This window comes from Chiroxiphia lanceolata, chromosome 4, assembly GCF_009829145.1.
Source record: "Chiroxiphia lanceolata isolate bChiLan1 chromosome 4, bChiLan1.pri, whole genome shotgun sequence".
Lineage (NCBI taxonomy): Eukaryota > Metazoa > Chordata > Aves > Passeriformes > Pipridae > Chiroxiphia > Chiroxiphia lanceolata.
Window position 1 is genome coordinate 56,471,870 of NC_045640.1, and position 11,395 is coordinate 56,483,264.

Consider the following 11,395-nt stretch of genomic DNA (forward strand, 5'->3'; position numbering starts at 1 on the left):
TCCTGTCTAAATGTCTCGTCAGGGCTATGTATCACATTCAGAGCTCGAGGAGCTCTTTCTAATTCAAGGCTAGTAAAAAATAAGTTTTTGCCCAGCAAAATGTAAGCAACTTTGTATAACATTGAAAACGATTCCATTAATCTTTGGTTCCAGATGCTTCAATTAACACAATAACTTAAATCCCACTATTTCAATGTGACTGCAGTTTTGGAATATTAGTTCTTATTCCTTTCATGACATTAACTGTGAAGTATTAAAAAGCAATCTTTCACTTACCTTAATTTCCTTTCTTTTTTTTTTTTTTTCTTCCAGCTTGGCCTGCTTCTGTCACTGTTTACACTACATCAGACATCTTCTGGAGACATTATTTGTTCACAAGTTTTCGGAAGGGCACACTCCTCTGAAAAATATGATAAAGGTACCAATATGTTTATCATTTTGTGTAAGAGAGAATATTGTCATATCAAAGAGTCCTTGGAAGGAGATAGGGAAATAAAAATTTATTTTGTAGCTCCAAGAACTATGTTTAGTCTAAATACAGACACAGGAAAATTTCAGGGCCATGTCCCCAAGGACATGAATTAAAATTAATGTCCGCTTTAGTTCCTGCATGTCAATGTCCGCTTTGACTCATCCACCCAAGGGGCTGACTGTCATGTCCAGGATATTTTTGAGACTGAATCCTATTTTATTATGAGAGCTGCTGCTGCAACATCTAGCAATGTTGATAGAAATCACACACTACTACCTCTGTGCAACATAAATACAGAGAGAGAGACAGACCTTGCATTAGGAAGCGAAAATCAAATTACAAGTAGAAAAAAAATTCTTCTTCTATAGATGGAGGCCTCAGGCAAGACAATACTGAGCTGGCCTAGTCTTTTGTCTCCCAAAGCCTCCCAAATGTCCACTGTGTGTCATTACTCATACACTTTCCTTTCTTTTATCTCACAAACTCTACCTCGGTCACTTTGTATCACACCCCCACCCCATTCAATGTGACTTAAAGACCTTCCTTTTAAATGTTCTGAATACATTTAGGGGTTTAGTAAAGGAAATAAACATATGGCCATGATAAGGGGCTTGACTCAATTCCAGTCAGAAAGGAGCTAATGAGATGCACATATAGAGATGTATAAGCTAAATAAGCCAAATGGCTTTGGAACCAGAGTGACTCACACATGTGGGAGTTAAAGACCCACAGTAACTGTTATCCCATTGTGTACCACAGTGACATTGCATAAAAAGATTAAAAAGAGAAAGCCTGACTTGCAGCCCTATTTATGGCAAGGAACCTCATCCAGTCCCAGCACACTCTTCTTCTTCAACAGCTACTGAGCACAGGATCCTTAACTTAGACACACAGAAAAGTTTTATCCAGTCTCCACGGTGGTTTTGGTTCTTTGGCTGGTGGATTTTGGTTTACTCTTGCAGAAAGGATAGGAGCAGTGACTCCTACACAGATCAAGAAGATAATCACATTATCTCTGCTTGGGCTTTACTAAGCCCATGGCTTCAATCACCAAGCAAAGGCAGTTGGGGTGCTGTTTTTCAGCAAGATGATAAAATGGGGTGCAATTTATGGGAGTAGATGTAGTGTGTAGGCCAAATATGTTTGTAGCAAGGATGTTCCTTATTTTTTGACAGGATTAAACCAGGCTTATTCACTTTTACTCCTTATTGTTTTGTCTGGTTTAACATTCTGTTTGTCTAGCTCTATCTTGCTTGGAAATGCTGAATTTAAGGTACAGTAACAGCTCAGCTCTGTTAACCAGCCCCAGACTTTTAATTGTACAACTTAGAGAAATGTGCTCTTCAGCAGTAGAATCAAAGAATGAGAAAACAAACCCCAATTCCTACAACAGACATAAAACACATTTAACAAAATAATAATAATAAAAATCTATGTTGTGTCCTTTTTTTCCTTTTCCCCTAGCTTCACAGCATCTTAAAAAAGATATATATTCTGAGACTCACAAAGCCACTGCAAAGTCTTTCAATGGTCATCTGGGTTTTGCACTTACTGGAATTTATGTTTATAAAGTTGCAGTTTGTACTTGCTTATTGTCCTTTCAAAAAAGATTATCTTTTTTTGTCTGTTCCAGGGCTGTGCCTTTTACTGGGGATTCACATCCTGGATTGCCTACTACATCAACCACCCACGGTATACTCCACCATGTATGTCTGAGTAAAACACAAATCTGACCTTGGTTTTAAAAAGTTTTTGTCATGTAACCTCAAGTCCTCCAAAATCAATAGATGGTCCCACGTGAGATCATATGACTAATCTAGCAGAAAATAGCCTTTACACCCTGTCAGAAGGAAGATTCTTATGTTGGAGGTACCTCTACTTGTGCCACCAAATGTATGTGCCTGTTCAACCATGGGCAATCACTGTCCAGTTTTATCAACTGGAAACATTGGCCAAGTGGAGGAAACATTGGCCAAGTGGAGAAAACACAAAAATTTTGCTCCTCTTCACAACATTTGTATTAAGAATACAGGAGAAAACTAGAACTGTCTGCATTTTCTTGGAGGAGATATTTATTTGCTAAAGATACATCCTTTTAATGAAAATTAGGATTTTCTTTTTTTTTTCTTTGTTGTTGTTGTTGTGAGAAATCAGTAAAAATCCATCCCATACTGTTGATAACAAAAAGATCCTGGTTTTTGAACTTTCAGGTTTCATTCATCATTTTGTTCCCTCTAATCATATTTGATTGTTGCACTGCTGTATCTTCATGACTTTTTTTTTTTTTTTTACTCTTTGAGCCTTTGCTTCTTTTGAGCATTATTTGCTTTGGTTTTATTTTCTGCTGTTTTACTTCCCTTGCTACACCGTAGTCTTTCTTTTCCTTTGTATATTAGATTTATCTATGAGCTTTGGGAACAAAGCAGTTGCTTTGTCATTTTTATTTACACTCAGGTAAATTGCTAAGTTTTCTCAATAAAAAAATTCTTGTACATGACACTTGCTTTTCTTTCAAAATAGCACAGAAGTTCTGTTTCAAAACTATGTGATTCATTGAAAGACAGTTGAATTTGCTGTGGCTTTAACAACAAAGCTGCAGACAATATAGAAAACTCACTAGACACAGTTTTTAGCGGTCTGGGCTATCAAATCAATAGGTGCAGCTTCTTTATTGAGGAAATAATTTGTTCAAGATACAGAAGAGAAAGCTTTTAGAAGAAATATTTCCAGTTGCTTACCACTACCTTAAAATGACAGTTATAGGTATTTGGGTCTAATGATGGAGATCACCAGCCCTCTGACATGGTTAGTGGAATCAGTAAAACACTGATGGTTTATTTTGGACGCAGGAACAGGTAACCTCCAAAGCCCTTTCCAGCAATGACTGGTCTGGAGTCCAGCAAGGAAAGGCAAGATAGTTGCAGAATTTACCACAGGAGTGGTAAGTTAAGCCAGGCTGACAAAGGGCCTATGAAGAACATCTGCTTAGCAGCTGCATGCTCACAAGTTGACATGTGCTGGTGGTTCCGAGGAGGCCTTTTAGCACATGCCCTTGGCATCACTGAGGAGTCATGTGCCAGCCAGAAAAAAAGGGTTCTCAAAAGTAAAGGCTTGATGAGACTTGGTCAGGGAGATGAGGTATATGCATATGGTTTGTGTCCATCATCTGTGAGCAAGGTTTACTTGAGAACTGCAAACCTTTGGAGATGAACATGGTAGAGCCCTACACTGGTCTGGGGACAACAGGAAAGAGGAGAAGGCGGGCAAATGACAGGTAAAATTTACAAAGGCTAAATATATTTCTTGTGTGGTGAGACTGAAGCATATTGTAGCTATGTAGTAAAGCCTCACTATTGACTCACTACTTAAAAAAAAAAGGTAGTGGATAATGTAGGGATAGGTACAATTTTGGAAGAATTTGTGATGGAAAGCTAGAACTCGATTTCGCTTAGGAGGACTGTAAAATGCCTTCTCAAACAGGTTAGATGGTTTTTGCTTCCTTCTTCTGCATTTCAGAGGAAGTTGCAGGGAGAAGCTGTGAGCAAACTATCTATCTCCCTTGTATGCTGAGTGATAGCAAGTTTGCAGACATGTACAAGGCCTCCTCTGGCCAGAGAGGGTGGAGAAGGAGAGAGAAAAGATACAAAAAGCATTGGAGGAGGGAGGGCATTGCCTTTTTTCCCCTGGGGGCCAGGTATGTGCAGCATCATTAAAAAGTAGTCCTTCCATTTGAAATAAATCTTTTTTTTTTTTAATAATACCACTGCCTTGGCATTCTTGGGAAAAATAACTGCATATGTTTTACCTTACAGATAGCTTATGTATTGGGTTCTCTGATCATGGGGATAGAAAGGCCTATGGATAAGGCTGTGATTCTTGGCCTGGTTCTGCCACTGACTTTTACTTCTCTTTACTCTTTTTGCCTTTTCAATTTACCACCACCAGCTGCTTTGACAAAACAATTGGATAGATGAAGATGGCAAATAAGTAAAAAAACATTAGGTGAAACCTGACTTAAGATCAGTGGTGAAGAGAATGGCATTTCTAGAGTGCTGTTACTATTTGTATTGTCTTCATATTGTGTGATAATATCCAATCTTTCTGCAGAGCCTGTCAGGAAAGAAGTATTTCTGCTCCTCAGCACTAGATTAATTTCACCCATAGCAAACCATGTGCATACCGTAAAATGCAATTTATCATTTCATTCTGTTTTCTAGCATTTGGCCACAGACAAGTTTCTTATGCTGCCCTTGCTTTTCTGGTACGTACAAAAACGAAGTTTTATTAATGACTGTGGAAAAGGAGTAAATCACAATTTAGTAATATGCAATACTGCTGTTATGCATTCATGTATATACATATATGTATATATGACCATGCCCACAGCCCCGTTCCTTTGATGGGATTTAGGTTTCACAGGTTTCTCAGTCAGGAGGTCTTCTGCTACTACTTATGCATACAGAGGTTAATGTGAAGTACTGTATCTGAGAGCCATGAGGACATCAGCAGCGTTATTACTACTGATAATTGTAATTGTGTTAAAACACAATTATTTAGACAGATTGAAACTTATGGTTTTGAAAACATTGAAGAATTACATCCTAAACAGGCTTTGCAATAGTTCACTGTACCCTGAATAACTTCACCTCAACAGCTAAACAACAAAAAACAATAAAAACAATCTCTGCCAAAGTGGCTTAAGCCAAGGGAAAGTGCAGCTGACGAAGGACGGCTGAGACTGATGTTTGAATGAACGTAATTGCACAGTGAGACAGAAGCTCAGTCACTTCTCACATGGAAATGTAAATTCTTCCTGTCCTCTGAGGGCATTTTACTTGGAACTGCTGGGTGGTGACTTACCCAAGCAAGCACTGGTTAGTATCCAAAACAGTCAGCTTCTTTGAAAGTCAGATACAGATCAGTTTCCAGAAGTAAAACAGGAAGATGGGACATTAATAAGTCTAGGCTCTTTCAGGCAAACACTACTCAGAAAAGCATTCAAAAACTCCTTTAGCAATATGGAAATGCTTTTGTAAATCGGGACCCTTAAAGATCACAATTTTGGCAGAGTTTTTTTCTGGGGCTGGCCATGCAGTTCTCAGCTTTTCAAACCCTAATAAGGTATAGCAAAGACAATCAAGATACTCATATGAAGAAGTTCACACGCTCCATGAGGCTCTACAGCTGAAAACAATAAGCCAGTACTTCAGGGACAGGAGGTTGTGGCAGTGGTGGGCAGTAGTGTGCCCAGAACCTTGCTTTCTGTGCTCTTCCCAAGCTCAGGGGTTATTTGAAAACAAGAAAACTGCTGAATATCCAGTGCTACCAGAAAAACTCGTCCTCGTCAAAGTCTCTACGTAGAAAGAGCCTCCTTTTCTATTGAAACATCCTTCCTTGCCTCAATGTAACATGCCCTGCTATAGCTTTTAGGGAAATTGCTGCCATTAAGCAAAGGGATGAGTCCTGTCAGGGTTGTTTGATATAAAATATGACAATCCCCTTCAGATCTGCATCAGCACCTTGTCTGTGGTATAAGTTCTTACAGTTCTTTTGAGAACTCCCTACCCATGGAAACTCAAAGCCTTTCCCTTTCTGGGAATCTGTGCTGGCAGATTCCCAGACAATGATTTTAAAACACCAACAAGCAAAATAAAATAATTTGAAGCTGTTTTCACAGGTTTCTAAAACATATGAATAAAATATTTGGAAGATTTCTTTTTCTTACCCTCTTTTAAACCTTGTGTTTATTACATAGCCTGATTTAAGTGTATACATCTGCAGCTGCCGTAAACAACAGTACTGAGTAATATAAAGAGTGTCTGCAGGCCCTTCTGAAAGATTGTCATATTTAGAGAAATTAGTCTAAGCTTTGCAGGGATGTTTTTCTCATGGGGTGCACATGGAATATAAAAAGTGTATATGTAGACTTCAATATTTTATAATTGTAAATATGGTAAGCTTTTCTGTTGATGTTCCCCACTACCCTATATTTTATATCTGAGACACTAAGGACTAGCTTACATTTAGCACTACTTCTCAATGTAGAACATTAACAGTCACACTTCTAGAGAGGGACATAAGAGTTAATTACAGCAGAAGGCAACTGCAGAGTCAAAGGTAAGCCAATAAAAAGCCCTGTAGAAATGCCCTTTGCTTGTTTTACTTAGAATTGATTATAGAATTAGTAGGGGTTAACTATAGTGTGTGAATATCTCCTGCTCCACAATGTTATGGGCATCGCACATTTCAGTATGTATAGTGTTTCACAAAGCCACTTTTAACTATGGAACCTTTTTCTTTGAAATAATAGTAATCAGAAAAAAAATCATGTTCCTAGCTGATAGTGGGAAGTATGTTAATTAAAATTACTTCTATTGCTATGGCTAGAGTTATAGCTTTGGATATGGTATTTTATAATAGAATTTCCTTTTCTGGCTATTTATTGTTTTGCATCTGGTAGTTATAATAGATGACCATCAGGTAGTTGTAATTAAAAAAACATAAAAGAACAGCAAGATTTGAACCATAACTACCTATCCATGCAGAATAACAGTTTTGCTAATAGACCTGATTTAAACTTTCCAAATAAACCCCACAAAAACCTCTGTCTAAAGGGGGAAAATTTTTCAGCAATGCTATCTACAATGTTCTTTCAGATAACAGCACATTTCAATATAAAATGAAGTTACATATTCTTTCAATTACTTTTAATTTAGCTTTCAATTTAGCCTTACTTAGTTTTGCAATTCAGTTTTAAAGTTTAGAGGGTTTTTTTTTTTTTGTATTAATTTTTGGACTTTATGCTTTTAACGTCTCTAGATTTTAGCATTTTCCTTTTTATTTAATTTCTTAAACTTTTTCCAGCCTTGCAAAATTTAGAATGTCAAATGATATAAAAACCAGAACTTTTTAACAGTGCATTTTTTTCAACTGGAGAGGACAAATCAGTCTTCAAACCTAGAAATGAATAAGAGAGTTCAATTCTGTCTGAAATGTATGCAGCATTTTGATTTTCTTCGTAGAGCAAGGGAAAAATTAAACACATAAAATTACATAGTTGTGCTGGCAGGTCTTTTTCAGGAATTGAAACTGGTTTTCCTACCAGCTCCTACTTTAAATATGGGTAAATATTGGGTTTGATTCTTCAGGAGTTGTAACTGAGGAAGTACTGAAAGCCTCAAGAAAATCTGAAATCATCTACTGCAACACGCTGTGAAACCAAATGGGGAGACATGATGCCTCTTCCAAAGATTTAAAACATTTAAATATTAATGACCAAGCTTGAGAGGTCGGTTAGGGATGAAAACGTAAAAGCCAGAGAGTTGCAGAACCAGGAATAATACTGGCTCCATTGATTTATCAATTCCTGACTACTATCCATTCCACCAGTCTGCCCTTCAGAGAACCACTGCCTTTTTCTTCACCCTATTTTTTCCTTTGTGTTATGCTGAACACCTTTGAAAGTGTGTGTAGGAGGAGGATAGTCACCTTACTCACAAAGGTAAGGTGCCTTTACTCTTTGCAAAGCCAGTGCTTTTCACCTGCTTCTTTGCAGCCTGGATTAAATCCAAAATAAATCAAGAAAAGCATCTTGCTGAATTCCTTAGACCCAGAGAGTCTCCCTGGTCTCCCCAGAGCAAAGCATGTGGCACATGCTGAAGGCCTGCCTGGACCAAGCTCTGCAGTGGCTGAACCAGAAGCTTTCACCCCAGGCTGCACCCACGGTGCTCATTAGACCGTGTGTGTTTCACAAAGATCACAGGCTGCATTTCAGAGTACATATTTTCTGCATACAGAGACTTGAGTTGTAGTGGGGGGATTCTGCTTATGCACTGCAAAACACAGTTACCACAGCATTTTAGGCATACAACTGAAAATATGTTTTTAATGTCTTGCAGATGTGTGAAGCTGGAAATCACTTTATCAACGTAGCTTTAGCTCACCAAACTAATTCAGGTCTGTCTTTCTTTCCTGTTTGTCTATTTAAGACTGAAGTGTACTGAACCTATCCATCTTCTGCTGGTGTACAGTAATTTATGTACCTACATCCACAGATTAAAGAAAGATGAAGTAGGTACCATGCTATCAGTCTAACATCTTCAAAATAAATGTGGTGACAAGAAAACATTAGCAACACTGCTGTTGTTCCAAAGCTTATAGTAAATCTATCTTAATTAAACACAACTGCAATTAAAATACGTATTTAAGCACAGTTCTTTAAAGCATGCTGGTGACTGACAGCAGATTCCATTTTAAACAAGTCTCAAAAACTTTTAAACTATACTGCAGAGTTTTTCGATACATGCATCTCAGGCAAAGATACACACACGTATATACAAATACACAAAGAGACACTCATGAATACCTGCACAGGCATCAATGTACACTTATGCTCTTAAAAGGCTGCTCCTAAAAAGGGTTTTCAGGACCTTTTATATCATGAGAATAGAAGTTATACTATGTAGACTGGCAAGTAAAATATAGTTTCAGACATTAATAGTATAATTTTCCACTATAACATCCTATTCAAGAAACTACTTTACCACACTATGATCAGCTTCACACACAGAAGTCAGTTTCTATTCTGGAAGGCTTTTCATGCACTGTGATTAGGCAGGTGCTTATATTGTTTGGTGCAAGGGGCCTAATTCAGTTTAAAAGCAGCAGGAGCCAAATAATTTAATTATATTCTCAGTACCTACAAGTATTAAAGATAGCATTGTTGCCAGCACTTAAAAATATTGATAATAGATAATTTCTGCAGTTCTTTTCTTGCTTTTTTCATACGGTAATGCTAGTCCTTGATGAGAAATCCCTGAAATATTTCCTAACAGAAAGTCTTTCAATTCCAACTTCAGAATAATTAATGATTTTTACCTGCTCACCGGTCTAAGACAGCAAGGAAAGGGGAAAAAAACCAACCAAACATAAAAACCCACAACAAAACAAACCAAGCAAAAAACCCCCAACCAACCCCACATGTTTACAAGACCACTGAATTTTTATTATATATTAAATATCTAAAATATAAAGTATACACTATGATCTTTTTGTGTGAGCCTTATCAGTGGCTGTAGAGGGTAATCCTGTTAGCCCTGGACTTTTTTTCCTATTCTAACCAGAGGTGTAGGGTGAGGATGTGGGAGCAGACAGGTTCACATTCCTGAACCAGGCTGAATAAGATACAGCTGCATCCTTTATATCCCAGTAGAGTACCCTTAGTCCTCACCTGCTTGCTAGTACACATTAAACTACTTGTCTCTCTCTTCCTCTGAACAGAAGTGGCATCCTCTGGACATGCCAGACTTTCTTGTAAAAACTGATGCAAGGTTCGCTAAGCAGCATTCTCACTGGGATACATACAGCTTTCTCTATCTCCAAAGACTTCACCAAAACTTTTCTAAAGAGTTGTACTCCGAGAGCATTGGCCAAGGGGATGGCTGTTACATAGGCAAGCTGTTGTAAGGCTCAGTTCATCCCTCCCTGTATTGAAACTGGCTCTGTCTGATTTTTCCCCCACTCCTTTTTTTTTTCTTTTCATAAGGAAATAAAACCTGTTTTCCAAGTCCAACTTACAACCCCTTCACATGGCTCTTCCTGCTGGTATCCTGTCCCAACTATACATATGAGGTACATGACTTTCTTCTGCTTATATGCAAAGGGTAGGTGGTTACTGTGCTTCAGCCTTTGTCTCCAGAAATCTGCAACACCTCCACACAGATCCCTCTGCACATCAATCATGGTGTTCTGTATGTCAGAGTCTCCTTGCTCCCACAAATATTTCTCCACCAGACCCTTCTCTTCCCTCATGTCACTATTATGGCTCTTGTTTTTATTTCCCTCCACTACAGACTCCCCAGTGATCCAAGGATTTACTACCCATCTCTTCACCCCATCCAGCACACTGGGGGGGGGGTAATTTCTAGCTATTTTCCATCTCCCATTTCCAGTACAAGTACCACACTCTTTTTCTGGGGATAGCTTTTGAAAATTTACCGTTTTGCTTTACGTAAATATACAACTTACAGTGCTTTTTTTCTTTGCAACAGGCTGGGTCTTGGATTAGTTTCACAGTGATGACACAAACTCTGCCAGGTAAGTTTGAAACAGAATGAAGACAGCACCTAAAGTGTTTGTGGAAGTGAATTCTGGAAATCTAAAATTTGCCAAAAAAAATGTATAGCATATGAAATATTGCCATCAAATTCCTCTTGTGAGATATCTGTGTAAATCCTCTAAGTGCTACCCTCAGAAAGCTGTGGAGAACGTGAACACCACTGCAACACCTTATTTGATCAGAACCAGCTCTCTGCTTTTTGTGACATATTACTGTTTTTTCCATTTCCACAGTGAAAGCAGATTTTGAAATTTAGAAAAACAATAAGTCAGTATTCTTCATTTACAGTCAATCATTTTTGACATAGGAAATTTTTTTTGCATTGTAAACCTGGAATAATACTTCTAAAAGGGAAAGAAAAACCCATGCACTTAGTATTTCAAAAAGAGGAAAGACAACATATTCTTGGTAGCATTTCCCTGTTTACTTGTATTAGGCAGCCAGCTCGTAACTGCAGCCAGCTCAGTAGCATTTGTGACTCTTGTTCAGTACTTTCCTGCATCCTTAGAGACCTAAATACTCATAAAAATATGGTTCCTGGAACTAAGCTTTCTAAAACAGTCACTTTTTAATTATTTTTCCATTTCAAAATAGAAACCTATAAAAACTACTTGCAAAAAGTAGCCCCACATGGTTTATAAATGAAAAAGCAATGAATTTCAAAAGTGGGTTAAACTACATCATGCAAAGATTAAACTTTAAATTTTGTGTGAAAAGATGAAACATTTTTGTGCTTTAGGCTCTGATATGGAAATTATCTGAAAGTCTGGGGACATTGTAGGGCTGTCCCTACAGTGGCAGGAGCA

At 37.9% G+C, this 11,395-nt stretch overlaps 1 protein-coding gene across 12 annotated transcripts in view; it reads left to right on the forward strand.

Moving 5' to 3' along the window:
• The window catches only part of TECRL (trans-2,3-enoyl-CoA reductase like), a 76,889-nt gene that overhangs the window by 49,538 nt on the left and 15,956 nt on the right, over positions 1-11,395 (forward strand). For 3 of the 12 annotated variants that reach the window (XR_004356567.1, XM_032685112.1, XM_032685113.1), the window contains exons 6-11: positions 313-418; positions 2,106-2,178; positions 4,690-4,733; positions 8,371-8,428; positions 10,017-10,102; positions 10,522-10,567. Coding sequence is in view for 11 of the 12 variants with exons in the window: in XM_032685112.1 (XP_032541003.1) it covers positions 313-418; positions 2,106-2,178; positions 4,690-4,733; positions 8,371-8,428; positions 10,017-10,102; positions 10,522-10,567 (413 nt within the window). In the remaining variant the exon portion in view is untranslated. Of the gene's footprint in view, positions 1-312; positions 419-2,105; positions 2,179-4,689; positions 4,734-8,370; positions 8,429-10,016; positions 10,135-10,521; positions 10,568-11,395 lie in introns of all 12 variants that reach the window. The other 9 variants (XM_032685123.1, XM_032685117.1, XM_032685122.1 and 6 more) reach the window with 4 other exon arrangements.